Raw genomic sequence first — 20,701 nt, 5'->3', positions numbered from 1 at the left:
AGAACTTGTGACATTGCAAAACATTTGTAAAATACTTCAGTGTTTTCCAAGTACTTAAATTGCGTAAAAGGGATACACCGTGAAAGATCTGGCAACCAGAGCCTTGTCGGGCGTAGAGTGAGCTTGAGCAGTGCAGTGTGCATCTGGAACTTGTCGCCATCACGTTTGGTTCTGTGTGAAAACTAGCTCTTTTTAGACGTTCAGCATGCCACGTTAATGGACTCATTTACGTGTCTCTGGGCTTTCCAATGAAACGTTACTATGTTAGGTGTCAGTAAATGTGTGTAACGGTGTAGTTGTGTCAACTGTGTGTCATTTCCAGCGTTGTCCGGACAGAATAATCTGGCGATTTGCAGCAAGGTTAACCCAAGGAGCGGTTGGCTGCTTCTGAACGCTAACGCGAGTTAGCTTGCAATTCCGCTCAGCATTTGAGCTGACTTAATCAGTGCAAATCGGACTCTTGTTACTAAACTTTGTCGTGGCTACTGTCACTGACGGTGCTCTCTAGCTAAGGAAGCTAGCCGCAACTTCGCCGAGGAACCCAGAAGATTTATTTCCCCTTCTATTTAGCTAACAAAGCTAAGAAAAAAAATCAAGCTTGGTACCGGAGAAGAAAGTCTGTTAAACTGGAGCGGACACCGTCACATTTCCGTCCTTTAACACGTATGTATTACATGTTATGCTTGGGTTACTCGTATTTTTCATTTTCTTAAATCGTGGTCTTTTCTTTATGGCGCTAATAGCATTATGCAAAGCCCCAGCCACCGCTTCGCTATCATTCACTCTGTGCAATTGTTGTTCGAGCTAATGATAAAATGATCGATGCGTAGGCCCGTCGCTGTACGGCTAATCGTCGGTGTTGCACGGCCGGCCGCTCCGGGTGACCAGCCGACATGTCTGAGGGCTCCGAGAGCAAGCAGGCCCCGGACACGGTCCAGGAAGCAAAGCCTGAGCCGATGGCCGCTGCGACCGCCGCCGGTCAAGCCGTGTCGTCAGTGTCTCCACCCGTGTCCGTGGTGAACCAGCCGGCCGCCACGGAGGACGAGGAGGAAGAAAGCGAGGACGAGTCTGAGATCTTGGAGGAGAGTCCGTGTGGACGCTGGCAGAAGCGCAGAGAGGAGGTCATTAGATAGTACAGCACATCCGCTCATTAACTATTTTTACTCACTCTCTGTACATAAGCAGAAGTATAGATCTGGGGGGTAAAACGCACAGACTCTGGTATGCATGAAGTGCAAAAAGATTTGTTTTCTACTGTCAATTATGCACAATATCTTTTTTTGGGGGGGGGGTTTAGTTCTGAGTCTATTTGGACAAAGTAAGCCAATGAAAGTAAGGAGTATTGGTACCTTCTGACTACCCACCTCTGTATTAGTTCTAACATTTGATTGTCCTCCTTGAAGGTGAATCAACGAAATGTCCCCGGCATCGATAACGCCTACTTGGCCATGGACACTGAGGAGGGAGTTGAGGTGGTGTGGAATGAAGTCATGTTCTCAGAAAGGAAAAACTTCAAGTTACAAGAGGTTGGTGAACTGCGAGCTATTACTTTTCTCGATGGTAAGACTTGTTTTGTCCCACAGTATCGTGATTGGGGATACATTCCATACCCACCTGCAAACGGTGAACATGCGTGAAATTGAGAGAACATATGAAAAGGAAAAAAACACTTTGAAAAATATTCAGAGGCATGCTTTATATTCTCTCTGTTCTGTGGGAACACCAAATAATAAAGCAAAATGTGTGACTGTGTTACTCTGAAGGCGCATCCTCCTCTTGCTGTTCTTGTAACTGTTTCAGCAGTCTTGAGTTATGATCTGTCAATGGCATTTGTTATTGCTTTGGCACCATCTGAAGAGCCCGGGTGTGTTTATGGACCAGGCGTGTGGTTTAAGCTGCAGGCACTTAGACTTCTTGTCCCTTACCTAATATGTTCTGTGTGGGATCCCAACTAATTGCCCCATCCTATTACATAATTGCCCCCGCAGTTGGTTATCAATTTAATGGCTACTTTTGAACACAACTGGACCTTTCACAGGCCACATAAAATAACATGATGGTTATGAACGTATTCATTGTCATTGTAATTCAATTACATCACCACAGCTGTTCCCTTGTGGTTTCTGAGAACATTTCCCTTCCTAGCCGGAGGGTGGATATTGGTACCGCCTCTTCGGTTCCTTACCACGATCCCAACAACAAAAAAAAACTGAAGGCCTTCAGCTACATTTGAATTTTAAGCTGCTTAAAAACAAGCGGTCAGACCTGTTGCCTGTGGCACAGTCGCGGAGAACATGCCGTTCCTCTCGAGTTGCACATATTTAAGAGTTGGGGGTTGCTCAGGTTTCAAACAAAATTGTTGTTTGTTTTTTAGTGCTGAAGTCTTTCCTTTTTCTCGACAGGAAAAAGTCAAGGCGGTGTTTGACAATTTAATCCAGCTGGAGCATTTGAACATCGTCAAGTTCCACAAGTACTGGGCCGATGTCAAAGAGAACAGAGCCCGGGTACGGCGACACCACTCACATGAGCATTCTTCTCTCGTGGCGCCTCGTCTTACGGCAGCCATGATGACTTGTCGTCGTCCTACCTCTTCCCGCTGCAGGTCATCTTCATCACGGAGTACATGTCCTCCGGAAGTCTCAAACAGTTTCTGAAGAAGACAAAGAAGAATCACAAGACCATGAATGAAAAGGTAAGTACATACAAGGCATGATTTAAAAAAAAAAAAAATCCGTAATAGGTCCCCAAGAAGAATCACAAGACCATGAATGAAAAGGTAAGTATATACAAGCCATGATTTGGAAAAAAAAAATCCGTAATAGGTCCCTGTTATTGTTACTTCACTGATTGTTGTGAATGTTTGTGTCAGGCTTGGAAGCGCTGGTGCACACAGATTCTGTCTGCTCTCAGGTGAGTCTCTGGGGTATCCCTTGTCAGCTGACACGTTCATGTCCGCGGTTGGCGGTGAACAATTATTTTGTTTTCACGCGGCAGCTACTTGCACTCATGCGAGCCTCCCATCATCCACGGCAACCTGACCTGCGACACCATCTTCATCCAGCACAACGGCCTCATCAAGATCGGCTCGGGTACGAGAAACAAAGTCACCGGCCGTCGGGCAGAATCTCGTCGCGTTCAAATCACGGAGCTCATCTTTTGCTTGGTTTCTTCCAGTGGCTCCAGACACGATTAACAACCACGTCAAAACATGTCGGGAAGAGCAGAAGAGCCTTCATTTCTTTGCTCCGGAATATGGAGGTTAAGAGCTTGCCTTTTATTTATTACGACTCTGTATTTGGTGAAAATCATAATTGAGCATACTGATCTGTTATCCCCTCCTCCCCAGCTGTTGCCAATGTCACCACTGCCGTGGATATTTACTCCTTTGGAATGTGCGCCTTAGAGGTGAGGATTACTTGACCACATTTGTGCTCCTACACTGACCATTTGTTAGTGTCAAGCATTTTGGGATGAGATTATCACCTAGGGATGAACCATTTCGAGTCTGTGATTGAACTCATTCGGGTTTCCACATGTCATTTCCCGTCCCTCTCGCAGATGGCGGTGTTAGAAATCCAGAGTAATGGAGATTCGTCGTATGTTTCCCAAGAAGCCATAAACAGTGCCATTCAGTCCCTCGAGGACCCCTTGCAACGGGTAAGCCGTTTTTCTGCAACGGGGTTGTTTGGGGAAAGACTGCCCCCTCAAGATGTCACCTTTTTTTCTCTTCCAGGAATTCATCCAGAAGTGTCTGGAGGTGGACCCGGACAAGCGTCCCACAGCCAGGGAGCTCCTGTTTCACCAGGCCTTGTTCGAGGTGCCGCTGCTCAAGCTGCTGGCCGCCCACTGCATCGTCAGCCACCAGCGTGAGTGGAGACACGGCCGTAGAGAGAGTTTCTCTGCAGCAAACGTGTACACGGGTGTCCTCACGTCGCCGTGTTTCCCTGTAGATATGATTCCAGAGAACGCATTAGAGGAGATGACGAAGAACATGGACCCCAACCTGGTGATTGTGGAGGGGAAGGAGGGCATTCAGATGAAGTGAGCGGCATTCGTCGTCGGTAGGTTGAAGACTTGAATTCAAACCGACTGAGCTTTTTTTTTTTCTTTTTCCCTCCCTCCTCAGGCTGTCCCAGTTTCCTGCCCTTGAGCTGGACAAGTTCCTGGAGGACGTCAGGTAGAATTTGCCATCAGGAAGTCAAAGTATCTGGCGACCGATATTTGAAGTTGTTGTTCTCGTGGGTGGCAGGAATGGGATCTATCCCTTGACGGCGTTTGGGATTCCATGTCCGCAACAACCTCAGCAGGAGGCGGTCAAGTCGCCCATCGTGCCGCCCTCTGTCAAAACACCCACCCCGGAACCTGCAGAACTCGAGACCAGGAAGGTGAGAACTCGCCACGCAGCTCATGCTCAGGAAGCCCTCGCTCGTCACCTCACGACGACGGCTGTCCCACAGGTGCTTCAGATGCAGTGCAACATTGAGCCCGTGGATGAAGGCGCCAAGCATCACGTGAGGCGCCTCGTCGCTGCGTCACACGCACACAAATACACACGCGGGTGATTTCAAGCTCTAAACATAGCGTCTCCCTCCATAGCTGACTTTACTGCTCAAACTCGAGGACAAACTCAACCGACACTTGAGCTGCGACCTGTTACCAAGTACGTTATGCGCTCGCAAACCAGATAGCTGGCCGGCCGTCTCTTGACGGACCTTATCGTGTGTTCTTTGGTTTAGACGAGAACGTGCAAGAGTTGGCTGTGGAGCTTGTTCAGCTCGGCTTCATCAGTGAGGTAAGCGACCTGATGCAGTTGGCATGCCGCTACTCACCCATCAGCTGGACTGACTGCGTGCTAACGTGCGCCCTCCTACCGCGTTGAGTTCCGGCTTCCACTTGAATAAACACTTCGGAGCTCAATGCCAACGTCCCCATTTTACCTTGTATGGAAACTCACACCGCCATATTTTGGAGTCTGCATCTTGAGCACCACGCACACCACCTGCAAGACACATAGTCCCCTCCTTTTAGATGCGTTGAACCACTCGGGACTATTTGAGGGTATAACCGAAGTGAATTCACCTTCCATCTGACGACATTTCCTTAACTGTGTGGTGACCTTTTGCGTCCAGGGCGATCAGCCTCGTCTCGCGTGCGTTCTCGAAGAGGCCTTCTCCAAGTTCTACAGCCGCAACGGTTCCCTCAACCCCGTGACGGTCTCCTCGTAGCAGAGGACCCCTCACCCCCCACCCAGCAGAACCCTCCTTCCACATCCCGGCTGCCGTCTCCCCCCCTCCTTGTACACAGAGGAGGAAAGCCTTGTTCTTGACTGCGCCTCCGCGCTGCAGTCTTTATGTTCTGGTCGGACAACGCTGCCACTAAGTGGTTCTCTCTCTTTTATTTTTTTTTTTGTTAATTATTTTGTTCTTCTTTCCCAACCAGTACAGCCATCAAGCCTCATCGCAACAATAAAAAAAAAATCACTCTGGCTTGTTTCTTTAACTTTAGTCATGAAATGTTTAACTGCGTAAAAGCAGTCTTTTTCCTTTCGTCAGTATTAAAACTGTATTTTTATCATTTTTACTGTTAAATAACTGTCTACCCCACCCTCCACATTGCGGAAGTGTTAAGTCTGCTTGTCGCCTCCTATTTAAACTTGATGGGCTGCTTTCCCGTCAAGCTCAAGACAATTGGAGAAAGCTTGTCGTTTGTACAAGTCGAAAATATCCCAACTATTTGTGTTTGACTGTAATTCACTTCCAGCACTGTTGTGGCCGTTGCTTGTTCTGAATGTAAGCTTCTATTCACTCCTATTTTCATGCAACTTTCAGAACTTAAAAAAAAAAACTTTAAACCTGCACATGCTCATAATGTATTAAGCATAATTCTTTCCAAATTTATTCCGGCCCAGATTGGAAAACGGTTCTCCAGTGCTGCTGTTTGAATTCACGCTGTTACTAGCTCCACAAGCTCCTGCCTTGTGATCAAGTCTGTGAAGTTGGCATTCATTTTACACTAGAGGCTGCTTTCCATCAATGTGAACATTTTATTTTTTTACACTCGTGTCTGTGTGCTTCGCTAGTCGACGAGAATTAACGCGAGCAAATCTCGGTCAAGTCTGTAAACTTATTTCCAATGTCTGTGGCTGTGAATAGTTGGCTTCTTCGAAAGCGGCACAGTTTGCACTTTTCTCTCCACTTATTTTGCAACTTTGAGTGAAAATATCCCGCAGCCCCCCAAAAACATGCAAAATTTGCGAAAAGGCCATCGTAGGGGATTCTTTGTGTTGCCTTTGCTGCGACCGTCTCACAGGGTGGATAAAGATTTGGAGTGTGCTCGACACTCATCGCTCTTTCTACTATCTGTTGGTTTGCCCTCTTTTTTTTCACTTCCTGAAAATTAAAAAAAAAATCATTAATCAGCAGTTACTTTGGTCCAGTGTGTTCTTTTGAAATCATTCATGGATATCCACATTTATCTGTAAATAGAAAACTGCTGTCTTATTTTCGAGGGAGAGCTGAGGATAATGCGCGGTTGTAAAATTGTTGCCAAGTGACGCCGGTTTTGGGGAAAACTGCGCTTCTTATTTTCGAGGGAGAGCTGAGGATAATGCGCGGTTTGTAAAATTGTTGCAAAGTGACGCCAGTTTGGGGGAAAACTGCGCTTTAAGTTTAATAACTTGCACTTTAATCTAAAACTAAACTACACACAATCTGTATTCCTCACGAATATTTCAAATGTAGTTGAAATAGGGGTGGGCATAATCCATTCGTTGGTCAGTTCATTAACACCGATATGCAAAACGAAGTGCACTAGCCACTGTTGAAATGATGCACGCAAATGAGACAAAGTTCAATCATTTATACAAAAAAAATTTGAATTCTCCATTCTTTCCTTATTTAAGAAAGGGTAGCCCTTGTACAAGTACTGTATTATACTCTTGGACGTACTTAACGTCACAATGTGTGCTCCGATACATTTTCATGCTGACAAAAAACACGTTGCCGTACAAATTGACAAAGAGGTGTAATAATCAGAAAAGTAAAGCCAGGCTAAAAAATAGTTTTGATATAAAACACCTTAGAAACACGCTCTAAATAAAAAGCTACCCCCCAATGTTGGCGACATCACAGCTCTCTGGAATGTCATCCAGCTGTTGGTTCAAATCTCCATTCTGTACAATTATGTGTATGACTAGAAAAGAAAAAGCAGAACTACAAAAACAGTACATAGCACTTCAGTTCAAACACAGCACTCGTTCACATTAACTTGCGTGTCTTTCTTCCCTGTGGAAAAATCACATTTATAGGCACGGTAATTCAGTTCGTGGACCACGTTTGGTCAGCGGACTCCAAACCAGGATGAGGCCTCGATTCAAACCCATTTGTGTCAATCATTCAAATAGTTGTCGCCACTTCAATACATAGACAAAACACACCGTTGCATACTAATTGTCTTAAAAAAGGTAAAATATTTTAATCAAAAACTGTTGTTTTCATTTTAGGTGGTATAAACCTGCTTGTCTATATAAAGTGTCCCAAATGTCACTATACGCTTCCTTTTACCCCCATTTTGTTTCAGGTATGAGCCATTAGAATTTGACAACCTCGCCTTTGCAATTTTGACATTGACATCGAAGTGACGTAGCAAAATTGCTGCATGGCGAGAAGTTTTTGTGTCCCTGGCTGCATTTCAATAGCAGTTTGAGAAGCTTTATTGCTCCAGTGCAATGTAAACAAAATTTGAAACACATGCTTTCCAGTGGACAGTATGTGAATAACATCTTTGAGTTGGCGCTATGGAGCATTGTGATTTGCATCAACTGCATATAATGAAGGTGAATTGGATGTTGACCAGCAGTTAATTCAGTGTTCATTCGAAAAGGTATCTTAATTCTGACAACATTCAAATTCATTGGAGATTAAAATTTTTAAAAAAGTCCAGCTAAACACAAAATAAATACACATTCATTTAAACGCAGCTGCCTTAGCCCCCTTATTTCAAATATACAATTTTGTTAAAAGTCAACACGTTTCTGCTTTGACAACATTTTTGTAAATTGATGCTTTCGAAATGCTGAATATTAAATATTTTTTTACATTCATTTACATGCCACGAATTAGTAAATTGTCACTGTACAGAAGATGCATCTCCGACACGCGATTATTTTTTTCACCCTTAAATTATGTAAAACAAGTGATATATTTTTTTAATTTGTGACATTATTAATTAACCATGCCACCCCCAAAAAACGTAAACAAATGACCACATTTGAATCACAGTTGCGTTCAAATCAAAGCGGAACGTTTGTCAGTGCACAGTTCCTGGTACGCTGATTACGCGGGAGGACAAGTCAACATGGAGGATTCGGAAGAAGCCGTTTTGTTTGGAGTGTTGGGAGGCAAATTCCTTTTCAAGAAGCTCCCAGACGGGGGCGTTAATAAACGCGTGGTTTTATGCATATTCTGCCAAAAAGAGTTTGCATACCACCGCAGCAGTTCAACCCTCCGCTACCATCTTAACGCCAAGCACCTTGCGCCCAGCACAGATGCCGCAACGGCAGTTGGCGGCGCGGGTCGTCGGCAAATCAAACAGCTCGATAACGAGACTGGCCTCGGGCCCAGAACAAGTCCGTCAACATCGGAAAAACTAGCAAACCCAATCGCCCTGTGGATCGCGCTGGACTGCAGACCGCTATCAGTGGTAGAAGATAAAGGACTCGAAAACGCGCTCAAGATTGCGACACGTGATCCAACTTTGAAACTGCCTTCCAGAGATACGATTTCAGCCATCATCCAACAACTCTATAACACGGAAAAACTAGCAAAAATGAATGCATTAGAAAAAGCTAAATTTGTGGCTCTGACTGGGGATCATTGGACCACCGTTCGTAATGGGAATTACATCGGCGTCACTGCACACATTACAGTTGTCACAGACGGAACATGGCATTTTCAGTCTTTTGCCCTGACTGTGCTTGAGACAGACAGCAGACACAATGCAGAAAACTGCACGGAACGGTTTCTCTCCGTGGCAGAGACGTGGGGAATTCACCAAAAGATCACCACCATTGGAACAGGCGCCACACGAACCACGATGGCTGCAGCAAGACATCTCCCGTTCCAACACAGTCCTTGTATTGCTCACATCTTGCAAAGAACCGTCACCGTTAGCCTTGCTGAATGTGGTTTTAATGGTGTCTTAGCAAAGTGTCACAAGATAGCGGGTCACTTTCAATATGGCGCTGAAAACATGGAGGAGGAACTACACCAGAAGCAATCAAGACTGGGCCAAGAAAATGAGGAACTCATACGGGATATTTCTACGAGATGGAATTCGACGCTTGATATGATCTCCTCTCTACTGAAGAATCAAGACGCTTTTGCTGCTTTACACAATCAGGAGCACAATCAAGACACATTAACTCCGACCGAGGTTCTTCAACTCCAAAGGCTTACGACTGTCCTTGAGCCATGCAGGTAAAGAAAACGATTTTCAACTCATTCGCTGCCCGACCCGTTCAAATGGATCTTTGACGGCTATCAATGACAGTGGATGAGTTGATAAGCGTTATTGTGATTGCTTCTTTGAAAAGCTCTCTTTGATAGCCATTTTGCAGATTAATATTGACTTTCCCGAACTGTCTTTTGCAGATTTGTGACTGAGCTCCTCGGAGGTGAAACCTATGTCCCCTGCTCAGTGGTTTTACCCGCTTTGTGCCACCTGCGCCACACCATGGAGGTCTCAGACAATGACTCCAACGACGTGGTGAAATTCAAGACTGCCTTCACGAAAGAGTTCACCCAACGTACGGCAACGCTCAACCTTGAATGGCTCAAGGTGGCCACCGTGCTTGACCCGCGTTTTAAGGATTTAAAGTATCTTGCGAGGGAAGAGCGGGAAGAGGTTTGGAGCCGCCTTGAGGCCCTACTGCAAGAACAGTGCAAAGGGACCATCATGGAGGAGCCAGCGACGAAAAAGAGGCTGCTTCTCTGTTCATTTGATTCAGACTCTGACTCAGATGAGGAAGAACGGTGGCGCAGGGCCCTGAATTTGTACAGAGCAGAATCCACCATCAGCGAGACAGACTGCCCATTCCAGTGGTGGTCCAGTCGAGCAGGGACCCACTCACAGCTGTCTGTCCTGGCCCGCAAGTATCTGAGTAGTCCTGCCACTTCGGTGCCATGTGAGAGGCTGTTCTCACTTGCGGGTCACATTGTCACAAAAAAGAGAGCTGCCTTGAGCTCGGAAAATGTAAACAGACTTGTTTGTCTTAGCAACTGGCTGAACGAGAGAGAGAATAAGTAGGTATGGAGGGATTGTGAGGCCAGTGGGTTTGCAGGTTTTTGCACTCACATGTTAAAAAAAAAAGTTATGGCTTCCTGTATACGACGCTGGGCAGGATGCGAGGTAACGCAGTGAAGGGCAGGGGGGGACGGTCCTGCAATGACAATTTAACGTTCAATTTCTATTCAATTTTGGCCTAGGATATTTTCTGTTTCTACTATTTTGTATTGAAATGCGATTAAATGTGTTTTTACAGTCAATATTCATGTCTTCTTGTCCATCAACATCGATATAATTTAAACATTTTGCTTTTTGGGACACATTTTATATGATTAAAATGCAATTAATCAAGTATAAATAATTACAAAGCCTCTAATTAGACTTTTTTAAATCAAGTCCCACCCCAAGATTTTTATATATCTATATGTATAGCTTAAGAAATTCCGCAAGATGGCGACAGTGAACTTCACCAACATCTGGCCACGATCAGTTCATGACCTAGTCGTGAATCTCTTATGTTTTGTGCTTGCATTTTCCATCGAGTGACTGCTCCAAAAAAAACAAGCAGATGAATTAATTGAATTAAAAGTATGAATAACATGAGCTGACTTACATGCATGGACCGAATTAGACGCCTAGGTCCAGGTACCACTGTTTTGGAATCGCACCGTTGACAGATGAGCTTCAGTGAAGTAAACGTGGAGCAGGATGTCACTTTAGCACCAGTAGCGCAGTCCCAAGGCATGCTGTCGTGTGGAGGTCGCTTGGTGTCCGCTTCACGTTGGAAGCAGAAAACACGGGCGTCGGCAGACACTGTCTCCTCACGCGGTGGTTGGCGAGTGGGGGGGGAGTCTACTTCTTCAGACACTGGTACATGAGGGCGCGTGGGTTGAGCATGTAGCGCTCTGAGCTGAGCAGCTTGGTGAGGTATTGAGGCACAGGGGGCCGGGGGGCCACGTAGGACACGGCGGGGCTCACCGCCATCACCTCGGCGATCTTCTGCTTCATGCCGCTGATTTCCTTGTCCTGCCTCAGCAGCTTGTCTGGCAGACCAACACACCAAGAACAAATGCACGGTCATTCATTCATCTAATCGTGGCCAAATAGTCCAAATGTATCATTACAGTTTACATTCCGTCACTGTTGGCTACGTCAGCCACATCAACACGTGGCTGTTCGATAAAAAACCACAAGAGGGTGCTGTTTAGACACGGAAAAACCATCGAGAATTTCAATGAGCAGCATGGTGCAGTTAGTGGCGAGTCCACGGCTCACATTTAGGAGATCTGGGTTCAAATCTCCATGAGAACATCTCCTGGTGGAGTTTGCATGTTCTCTGTTTTTTATGAGTTTTTTACAGGCAGTCCAGCGTTTCCTCTCACATTGCACAATAGTCCAGTTCACAAGCTCCTCGAATGAGGATGTGCGCCATAAAAAAAAAATAAAAAAAAATTTAAAAAAATGGATGGATGGATTTGAATGCGAGTGCCCAAATGAGAAACAATGTAGAACCTTGAGCGATCTCCAGCTGTCTGCGAGCGTCCCCCAGAGCTGAGAACAGATCCAGCTTGATGCGCGTCTCAGCACTCAGGTTGTACTCCAGATGCTGAGCCTTGTCCTGAAGGGCCGACAGGGTGGACAGCAACATGTCCGTGTCCTTTTCCACAGCGCGGTATTTCCCTAAAGCCTGAAAAAGTTAAAATTCCAAATTAGATAGCGGTGCCGTGTTTGTTTGCTTTTATTTGCTTTTTACATCATACCAATGTAATGTTATGCTGTATTTGACAAAATGTCAATGAATACCTCCACGTCGCTCTCTAAATCGAGCACGCGACTCTCTTTGATTTGATACTGAAGCTGCAGTTGTTTGTACTCCGTCTCCAGATCTTTAACTCTTTTCCTGAACATTTGGCTTTCGCTGTTTTCTTGCCTGCTGCGAGACAAAGAGAAACCGGTCGTGGGACTTATTTACATCTCATGTTAGAAGTACAATATATCCGACCTCTAACGTGAGGCGAAAATAAATGTACGGCGGTCGCGTTTGGAACCTGGCGGTGACGGCCCGGGTCGCGCCAGCTGCCTCGTCGGGTCTGTGCGCCAGAAGCTCGGCCACCTGCCTCTCCAGCGAGAGTCTTGCCTCCGTCTCCGCCCGTGTCTTCTTCTCCAGGATGGCGCTGGTCTGCTTGTCCCGCTGCTTGGTTTTGCTCAAGCATATGATCCTACAATTGGGGGGGAATGAGGTCATAATATCACCACAAATTAGATACCGGATCAAAAAAGGTCCACTCACTTGCTCTGCAGCAGCATGTTGGACTGTCTCAGCAAGGCCACTTCGGGCCTGAGGCTCCTCTCGCTGTTGGTCAGGTTGCAGATGTGACTCCTCAGCTCCTGCTCGCCGTGTCGGCTCACCTGCAGCTCGGCCCTCAGTTTCCTCAGCTCCTGCTCCAGCCTGAGCGGGACAGTGAGCCGAGTGATAAAAGGACACATGCGCTTTGTGAATGGGAATACTTCAGTATCCCACCTGCTCAGCTGCTCAGCCTGTTGATTCTGAGCCACCGTAGCACTTTTGTCCGCTCCGTCCCGGTTCGGGCTGACCGTTTTCCCGCCGGACCGTTGTTTCTTCTCCATCCTGCCAGCAGTTGGCGAAGGCGTGGCCGGGTTAGCTCGCCGGACTCTGGGTGACGAGTTCTTCACCACACGTGCGGCTTTGCCGGCCTGTTCCTCCTGAGGTAGTTTTTCTGGTGTTGTGGAGGATTCCGGTCCCGGTGACCCATTGCGGTGCGCCTCTCTGGACTCACTGGAGCTGCCTTTGGACAACAATGGCTTCCGGTTGGATTCAACCGAACGGACTTCCTGTGTGGCCTTCTCGGCCGCTCGCTCGTCACTACGGATCTGGAGGCAGTCTATTGTGTGGGACTCGTCTTGAGGGAGAACAGCACCGTTCTGATACTGGTACTGACTGGACTCAGACTTTGACTTCCATTTGGAGGCTGGAAAAACCAAAACAAAGTCTATTAGTCATATTGTACAGTTTTTCACTTATTTTTTTGTAATGTTTGATTTGTTTTAATGGGTTCTTTGGATATTTCTGTCTTTTGACCGCTTGTTGCCTGCTCATAATGTATTTTGGGCTATATTCAAATATTTATTTATTCACAGATTTTTTTTTTGGGGGGGGGGGACGAAAGTATCCCATGTATTGACTGAAAAACTCACTTATGTGCTCAAGCTAAAGCCCTGTCTAATATAAAAGCACTGCTTTGGTGCCATATTGTGGCATCTTGGTGCCAAGAAACTAAGTTGAAGTGAGATGAGGAGAGTCAGTGAAGAATTCCGGCTTTATAAAGATAGTAACATTGCACTGACTATTCATCTACATCATAAACATTCCGCTCATGTCATTTGTGACTTACGGCCATTGTCGGCCACCATCTTGGGGTAAAGCGGCAGGCCCGGCGGGAGCGAGTGCTGCAGCAGGTGCATGTGGAAGTCATTGTCACTCTGGACCGCTTTCTGGATGCGCAGTTTGAAGATGTTGGTGAAGTAGCAGGTGGCGTCAAAGCCAAGATAGACGACCGGGTATCCGATGCTGAATCACAGACACACACAGTGAGAGAAACGAAAAGGTTTATTCAGTGACGAGTTGTGCATCCGATTCCTGGGCCTTTAGTGGGGACTTAATCCGCATTGTACCACCACTCTCATATCGCAATTATACACACCATCAATTCAATATGAAAACTATTTTTGGAAAAACACAATTGAACAGCTTGCAACGGCGGCCAGTACATCCTCTGGACCAGTGTAGAAATTATATTAAGTATGACAAAACATTTCAATTTAAAAAAAATGTATTGCTGAGATCAGTTTTGGGTGAATCCAACATACCAGTGAGCAGCAAAAAGATGAGAAAGATTGGCATGCGAGGTTTTGAGGTCTTTGAGTCGAAGCGAAGCCTCCGTGTACACAAGAAGGATCCACAAAGACACCGTGGAGATGCAGATCCCCTTCTCTGAGGAGACGAGGCAAAACAAAAAAAATAATTGGTGAAATTTTTTTTTTCTTTTAGATTTTTTTTTAAAACGTCGACACGCTCACCTGTGTGCCAAATATAATTTAATACGACGTAGGTGCTGGCCACAAAGAAGAGCCAGTGCAGAGGAACAAAAATCAAACAAAAGATGTCAAGTGTGAAGGCGGCGCACACAAAAACAACGCAAATAACCTGCAAGCACACAAATTATGTTGTTAATAAAATGAATTTGATCCATGTCACAAGTTAAGCACGCTTGGCATTGACAAGGCATTGTTTCAAATGTACACTTCCCATTTTTTCCCCCTTTGCTGCAATCCAGATGATTAAACCCATGACTTTCCCACAGCACAATGCAGATCGTCACAAGTTAAGCACGCTTGGCATTGACAAGGCATTTTTTCAAATGTACACTTCCGATTTTTTTCCCCCCTTTGCTGCAATCCAGATTATTAAACCCATGACTTTCCCACAGCACAATGTAGATCTATCCAATTCCAACAAATTGTGCATCCTCACCAGCCCATGGCAGTGGAAGGTTGTGTACACGCTCCCAAAGAAGAGCCAGCATGGCCACAGGTATTCGAGACGAAATTCCAGAAGGAAATCTGCCAGCAGTACCAACATCCAAATGGCCATAAACTTCAGGAACGTGTACGCACTGCAAAGCAATCAATGAATACATCAATGGGTAAAGAAAAATCGAACGATAATCACATATTGTATGCGAGCCATCGCAAATCAGTCAATAGACAAGAATGCAAAACCAAAGTGTTTAATGTAGCGCATATTTGATTTTTCTTCAACATGCCAACATCCTCTGAATTGAAGCCACTTGACCAACAATGGCCGTCTTGATTTTGTTTTATGAGGCCGCCACAAAGGCCAGAAGAAGAGCCGTGGTTGCCTCCCTTTGTTCTGCTCATCCATAGGCTGCTGTTGCCACATCGGCCCTTCTTTGTTTGGTAACCATGGCGATATTTCATCTGGAGGAGATTGAGAACGTGAGGGAGGGAGAGAGAGAGAGCCACAGCATCCTCCCGCACATACTTTCAATGCCAATTGTTTTCAAGCGCGACTGTTTCATTTGTTTTTAATTTCTATTAAAAATCATTCGGGAGCACACAGGTAATGCATGCTAAAAAAAAAAAAGATAAAAATCCAGGATAAGAAGTTGCTCCCGCCAAAAATATAGGAGGATAAGCACAATTCACCTTGGAACATTCAAATGATAATTAGCACGTTCTCCCTCAGAAAAGATGCTTTGAATTTAACCAACAAAGATACTACAAATTACCCCAAAAAGTATGTTAGTTGTAACACCAAGCAGTTTGTTTTCCCAATCACAAAAAAAAAAAAAAAAAACTGTGTGGAACTATTGGCCATTTCTTTTGTCAAGTTAATCAAAGGTAGAAGTTGCTCTACAAAAGAAAACAAAATGCACCATTCACTTACGAAACATTGCCCTTAATTTGGATATTTTAAAACCTAGCGAGCTGCGAATTATATCTATCGATAGTCATTTTATATTTTTATCTTTTTTAATTATGTAGTCATCGTTGGCTTGTCACGTTTTTTACACAAAATTATAATTGGTGTGCGTCGGCCACCAAATCAGTGACATTCCAAGCAAAGTAACCCATTTTGAAGAAAAAAAACGGAGACTCCAACCGTGTCAAGATCAAATGGCAGAAAACGAGTGGCAAGAGAAGCAGTCGGCTGGTAACTTAATGCAGCTTCCTTGCCCTTCTCTGAGTCAGCCCGTGTGAACAATGAGGTGCCACGCACGCACGCACCCACGCACGCATAACAAAAACAACAACAAGGCAGAGTGACGGTGACGTGATGCATGCAGACAGGTGAGTGGAGTGCCACTGGCATGCACACAAAGACGCAGACGGGCAGCAGCACAACAAAAGCAGCCACCAGCGGGCGGGCAGGCAGCCTGGCTGGCTGTCTACCTTTCAGACAGCCGCTCGCTTATTTTCAATTTCTTCATCTTTCGGAGCCTGCTCGCCTCCACGTAGCGTTTCTTCATGGTATCTTTTTCTTCTTCGTTCTCCCTCTCCCCGTCGCCCTTTGTCTCCCACCGCGACGGAAGAGGAAGAGGAAGATGAAGAGGGAAGGGCTGCTTGCTGCGCGATGAAGAGGATGTTCACGCCAACCTGTGATGAGGACGGTGATGGCGAGGATGGTGATGGTGGTGGTGGTGGTGATGTCTGGGAACAAAAATAGGGTACCAGTGAGCGGCGGCGCGCATGCGCAGTGGACGGCGCACCTCCAAGCGCGGAAGGCAAACGCGTCGTCTTGAAAATAGATGATCGCGGAGTGACTAAATCAAGATGTCACTTGAGATGTATTGTTGGGCGAGGCCCCTTCCAGAATTGGACGACATATTTTGTCCAGCCCCAATGAAATTTCAAAATAAATGGACAAAATTTGATCTCAGGGAACTGCCATTTTGTCTGCTACTGTCACTTGCTGTCCGTTGAAAATGCCAACACAGTACCGAAGGGCTCATGTAACGACCGTCACGGTTTGGAACAAGTTCGAAAGTGAAGTGACCAACAATCGAATGGTCGGGTGGTACAAATATTACTCCATGCAAAAAGGAGAACCTTCCAATTTCAGGACAGCCATTTCTGCAGCAAGCCAACAATCAGGCCTGTACGGTAATGCGGCCCACCTGCAGCTGTCAACACAAACCATTACAAAATAAATAAACATGCAAGGAATAAAACTTCGGGCATTAAAAAAAATAAAAATAAAAAATGGGACAGCACAGTGGTGACCGGTTAGCAGGTCTGCCTCACAGTGCAGAGCAGCAGAGTTCGATTCCGGCTCCAGCTTTCCTTTGTGGAATTTCTATGCTCTCCCCGTGCATGTGTGAGTTTTCTCCGGGTACTCCACATAACCAGTTAAGGAGCCAAGCTTTAGTAACCTTAAAAAAAAGATTTGATTTATTGTTTTGACAATGGTTGTTACAATAGTGTGGCAGGCATGAAATAATCTCTATCGCATCTACGTGACAACGCCATTGCTTAACGGAGGATATCAAGGATGAGGAAAAGGAACCGACGCTTCCCTTCACTCATAGAGGGAATGAAGGACATCCTGCTTTCGAGAACAATAGATGAAGGAAGCCCTACCTGCCTCTTTTGGCTCATGATCCAGGTGGTGTTCAGGGGGCAGGTGAAAATACAGAACCGAAAATGGAGGGGGAAAAAAAAAATAATCATGAGGGGTTGCTGAATAACTGCAGAGTAAATGTCATTTAAATCGTGTAATATTTTGCAGCAACTGCTTTTTTGCTGCCCAGGAGATAAATCCATCAGGGCTCATTTGCTTTAAAGGAGACGTCTTATGGAACATGAACTGTTTGTATCCAAATAAATAATAAAGGTGAAATTAAATGCCGTGTATAATTGAAATGCTTTGGACCTATTTCTGGAAATGTTTCTGTGTAGGAGCCCTTTTAAATATTATCAAAATGTGATGTAACACCAAGTGTTTGCGTAGATTAGTGTTAGCTTCTGATCAGAGAGCGCTTAAAATCATCAAGGTCATTTCACAGGTGGCACACTGCAGGGAAAACTCCCCCAGATGCCCTTGAGTCTATGTGTTTAAGCTCACGTGGCCGCGTGGAGTCGCAGATATAAATCCAACGACGGCCCGCAGAGGGTGTCTGTCCAGGATTTAGCAATGAACGCCTTCCTTTTTACCTTCCTGTGCGCCTCGGGCCTCTGCGCCGCCCTTCATGTGTCAGCCAGCTTGGGGGAGGAAGTGGAGATCGTGCCCGTAAGTGCTACGAAACTCAAAAGTCAATCATGTCAGATGCATTTTGGTGTATTCAATGCTACAAGCCTTCCTCTCCCATTTCGGATCGACCTACCTGAAGGAAAGTGAGTTGACTTATCACTCAGTCGCTTCTTTTCCAGGCACCGCAGACAAACCGTATCATCATTTAACGCTACTTGGTTTTAGGCACCGTGCTGACCTCGGCCTCGGAGCAGAATGAGATCGTGAACAAGCATAACGACCTGAGGAGAAACGTCAAACCTACTGCTAGCAACATGCTGAAAATGGTAAAGAACATCCATACCTCGATAAAAGGCACCGAATCCAAAGTGTATGTGTCGCTCCCTCCACAGAGTTGGAACAAAGAAGCGGCGGCCAACGCTCAGAGGTGGGCCAACACCTGCTCCATGAACCACAGCCCAGACAGCTCCAGGGTGATCAGTAGTAAGTTGCACGTTAGCCAGCATCCACATATGCCATCCAAAGCGAGCACTCCCATTTTTTTTTCCTGCAGGGGATGATGGAAAAATTGCAATGTGAAAAGAAATGTTCCCTTCAGTTTGTTTGTTTGTTTTTTCTTCCCTTGAATGTACCTGATTTTGAGATGGTAAAATCTCAAAAGCATCTTCTGGTGATATTGACTCTACTTTGGAATCATTTAATCATCTCAACTCTGCAAACGAGAAGGACCAAAGGGTTACTTTTGGGCTGGAAAACAATCAAGTCGTCCTTGTTTGTGTGTCGCAGCGAGTGGCTGCGGCGAGAACTTGTATATGGCCAGCTACAAAAACAGTTGGAGCAATGCCATCCAGTCATGGTATGACGAGGTGAATGACTGGCGCTACGGAGTGGGCTCGATCAACGGAAGAGTTGTTGGACATTTTACGCAGGTCGAGATGAACCCGTCACTTCATTAACAATTATTTTTTTTACATGTTTTTGATCAACAGAATAAAATATTCTTCCCTTTCCAGATCGTTTGGTACCGCTCCAACCAGATTGGCTGCGCTATGGCCTACTGTCCCAACTCCCGCTACAAATATTTCTACGTCTGCCACTACTGCCCGCCGTAAGTGCACAAAACACCCCTAACCCATGAAAGAACACACATTTGATCCATAGTAATTATAACCGTAATAACCAAAAATAACAGTTTCCTTATACGACCATGAAATAGTAACTCCAAGGTATCGTTTACCTGCGCGCATGTGTGGGTCGGTAGCCAGTGAGTGAGAGTTTTAATGCAATAAATATTTGATGTTGTGGCCTCCATTTTAGAGGAAATTACCAGTACACTCACCCCTACAAGTCCGGATCTCCCTGTGCTGACTGCCCCAATGCCTGCGAGAACAAACTGTGCAGTAAGTCGAATCAGTCTTTGCTCTTCCAATGAATTCTCGACCACGGCGCAGTAATTAATATGCGATTGCTCTGAGCGATCGCCAGGTGCGCTCCTGAAAACGATCCAAATATAATCAACTGGTTTGGGAGAACAATTAAATGCTCTTCCACTAGATGGCAGAAGTTAATCTATGTGTCCAGCCATTTCACACGATGTACATCTGTGAGTAAATTAAGAGGAGATCATGACGGTTCCTCCTATTAACATATCAACACATTACGGTGTCATCCCACTAACAGCCAACCCCTGTCCGTACACTGACAAGTACAGCAACTGTCCTGAGCTGAAGAAACAGTACGGCTGCAATAACAGCAACGTCGCCTCTTGGTGTCCCGCCTCCTGCAAGTGCTCTTCTCAGATTATCTAAATGACTCTGACTGAAATGTGGCATTGAATTATAAAAAAAAATAAAAATAAAAGTCTTGCAACTTGCATTTAAAGTCATTGTTGTGCGTCTTAATGATTCATTTAGATTTTTTTCGAAAGCCATTCAAGTACGTCATGCTAGTATTTCATCGAGCGGTATCCTGGCTGGTCCGTTACGTTACTCATAAACCATCCATGTGGCCCGTTCCCGGTTGTCACGACAACAACACATTTTTACTCCCCCCGACAAGCCCGCGTATGATCGCCGACATTTTTGAAGCTCCTCAGTATCCAATTGTCATATCAAGTGCGAGGCCCAAACAAAGTGCCGAAGGATAAACACAATTTGAAAGTGAATTATCCAGACACCGAGTGAAAAGGTGACTGATAATTTCACACCACCACCGGGCGCCGAGTATGTTTTCATTCTCCACATGAATCAAGTCAAAGACTTCCTATTGCATGCGCCGCTATTGTGTGGCAATGAGCTTCTTTTCCATGTGATAATACGCCGCTTTCACTCAAAACAAACACTCGCGGTCCAATTTCTGCTGTTAACTTGGAATCCCCACGCGCGGGGCCACATGCTGAAGTGAACAAAGTTAACAAAGTACATTTTCAGGTATCTGCACTTCAGTAGATATTTTTATGGCTTTTTAAATTGCCCTTCTACATCTAGCACCGGGATGGGACAGGACATCACTTGACGAGTGACAGTCACAAAGAAAACCGCCGAAACGTTAACGCTCTGAGAAAACTGAGGGGACAGCTAAGAGGATTTCGACAAGACCCGAGTGACTGACTGACTGTGGTGAGGA

At 45.5% G+C, this 20,701-nt stretch overlaps 4 protein-coding genes across 8 annotated transcripts; 3 read left to right on the top strand and 1 right to left on the bottom strand.

The window, feature by feature from the left end:
• Positions 1-79: 79 nt before the first annotated feature.
• nrbp1 (nuclear receptor binding protein 1) lies at positions 80-5,843 on the top strand. 2 transcript variants are annotated; one of them, XM_019857894.1, is made up of 18 exons: positions 87-663; positions 831-1,121; positions 1,404-1,526; positions 2,403-2,504; positions 2,603-2,692; positions 2,870-2,910; positions 2,995-3,089; positions 3,175-3,258; positions 3,347-3,405; positions 3,559-3,657; positions 3,734-3,866; positions 3,951-4,041; positions 4,127-4,177; positions 4,250-4,385; positions 4,458-4,511; positions 4,597-4,660; positions 4,737-4,792; positions 5,130-5,843. In XM_019857894.1, the coding sequence occupies exons 2-18, from the start codon at positions 894-896 to the stop codon at positions 5,223-5,225; spliced, it is 1,602 nt and encodes a 533-aa protein (XP_019713453.1). In that variant the 5' UTR covers positions 87-663; positions 831-893; the 3' UTR covers positions 5,226-5,843. The 2 variants fall into 2 exon arrangements, with proteins under 2 accessions (XP_019713452.1, XP_019713453.1); XM_019857893.1 differs by having other exon boundaries at positions 80-663; positions 4,250-4,511.
• Positions 5,844-8,079: 2,236 nt separating this feature from the next.
• LOC109508069 (zinc finger BED domain-containing protein 1-like) lies at positions 8,080-10,368 on the top strand. The gene is made up of 2 exons (XM_019857898.1): positions 8,080-9,476; positions 9,651-10,368. The coding sequence occupies exons 1-2, from the start codon at positions 8,356-8,358 to the stop codon at positions 10,303-10,305; spliced, it is 1,776 nt and encodes a 591-aa protein (XP_019713457.1). The 5' UTR covers positions 8,080-8,355; the 3' UTR covers positions 10,306-10,368.
• Positions 10,369-10,891: 523 nt separating this feature from the next.
• Positions 10,892-18,058, bottom strand: LOC109508071 (macoilin-1). 3 transcript variants are annotated; one of them, XM_019857900.1, is made up of 12 exons: positions 17,951-18,058; positions 16,279-16,536; positions 14,837-14,978; positions 14,383-14,509; positions 14,173-14,296; positions 13,698-13,873; positions 12,806-13,274; positions 12,575-12,733; positions 12,333-12,503; positions 12,088-12,217; positions 11,797-11,971; positions 10,892-11,327 (listed from the first exon to the last, which is right to left on the bottom strand). In XM_019857900.1, the coding sequence occupies exons 2-12, from the start codon at positions 16,353-16,355 to the stop codon at positions 11,137-11,139; spliced, it is 1,941 nt and encodes a 646-aa protein (XP_019713459.1). In that variant the 5' UTR covers positions 16,356-16,536; positions 17,951-18,058; the 3' UTR covers positions 10,892-11,136. The 3 variants fall into 3 exon arrangements, with proteins under 3 accessions (XP_019713459.1, XP_019713460.1, XP_019713461.1); XM_019857901.1 differs by having other exon boundaries at positions 16,279-16,482; XM_019857902.1 differs by lacking the exon at positions 17,951-18,058 and having other exon boundaries at positions 12,088-12,214; positions 16,279-17,073.
• LOC109508072 (cysteine-rich venom protein) lies at positions 17,977-19,936 on the top strand. Of its 2 annotated transcripts, none has more exons than XM_019857903.1 (7): positions 17,977-18,119; positions 18,302-18,402; positions 18,469-18,559; positions 18,863-19,005; positions 19,090-19,184; positions 19,394-19,476; positions 19,757-19,936. In XM_019857903.1, the coding sequence occupies exons 1-7, from the start codon at positions 18,020-18,022 to the stop codon at positions 19,882-19,884; spliced, it is 741 nt and encodes a 246-aa protein (XP_019713462.1). In that variant the 5' UTR covers positions 17,977-18,019; the 3' UTR covers positions 19,885-19,936. The 2 variants fall into 2 exon arrangements, with proteins under 2 accessions (XP_019713462.1, XP_019713463.1); XM_019857904.1 differs by lacking the exon at positions 17,977-18,119 and adding an exon at positions 18,127-18,219.
• The last annotated feature ends 765 nt before the right edge of the window (positions 19,937-20,701 follow it).

Source organism: Hippocampus comes, unplaced genomic scaffold (assembly GCF_001891065.2).
Source record: "Hippocampus comes isolate QL1 unplaced genomic scaffold, H_comes_QL1_v1.1 scaffold154, whole genome shotgun sequence".
NCBI lineage: Eukaryota > Metazoa > Chordata > Actinopteri > Syngnathiformes > Syngnathidae > Hippocampus > Hippocampus comes.
This window is presented reverse-complemented; position numbering and strand designations above follow the sequence as displayed.

Excerpts from the sequence above, each read along its gene's own strand:
- nrbp1 (XM_019857893.1), top strand. The coding sequence starts at position 894 with ATGTCTGAGGGCTCCGAGAGCAAGCAGGCCCCGGACACGGTCCAGGAA. Across the intron at positions 1,122-1,403 it reads GGCAGAAGCGCAGAGAGGAG|GTGAATCAACGAAATGTCCC; the intron begins GTCATTAGATAG and ends TCCTCCTTGAAG. Across the intron at positions 2,911-2,994 it reads CAGATTCTGTCTGCTCTCAG|CTACTTGCACTCATGCGAGC; the intron begins GTGAGTCTCTGG and ends TTCACGCGGCAG.
- LOC109508069 (XM_019857898.1), top strand. The coding sequence starts at position 8,356 with ATGGAGGATTCGGAAGAAGCCGTTTTGTTTGGAGTGTTGGGAGGCAAA. Across the intron at positions 9,477-9,650 it reads ACTGTCCTTGAGCCATGCAG|ATTTGTGACTGAGCTCCTCG; the intron begins GTAAAGAAAACG and ends TGTCTTTTGCAG.
- LOC109508071 (XM_019857900.1), bottom strand. The coding sequence starts at position 16,355 with ATGAAGAAACGCTACGTGGAGGCGAGCAGGCTCCGAAAGATGAAGAAA. Across the intron at positions 14,979-16,278 it reads AGCGAGCGGCTGTCTGAAAG|TGCGTACACGTTCCTGAAGT; the intron begins GTAGACAGCCAG and ends ATTGCTTTGCAG. Across the intron at positions 12,504-12,574 it reads AACATGCTGCTGCAGAGCAA|GATCATATGCTTGAGCAAAA; the intron begins GTGAGTGGACCT and ends CCCCAATTGTAG.
- LOC109508072 (XM_019857903.1), top strand. The coding sequence starts at position 18,020 with ATGAACGCCTTCCTTTTTACCTTCCTGTGCGCCTCGGGCCTCTGCGCC. Across the intron at positions 18,120-18,301 it reads AGTGGAGATCGTGCCCGTAA|GCACCGTGCTGACCTCGGCC; the intron begins GTGCTACGAAAC and ends ACTTGGTTTTAG. Across the intron at positions 19,006-19,089 it reads TTGTTGGACATTTTACGCAG|ATCGTTTGGTACCGCTCCAA; the intron begins GTCGAGATGAAC and ends TTCCCTTTCCAG.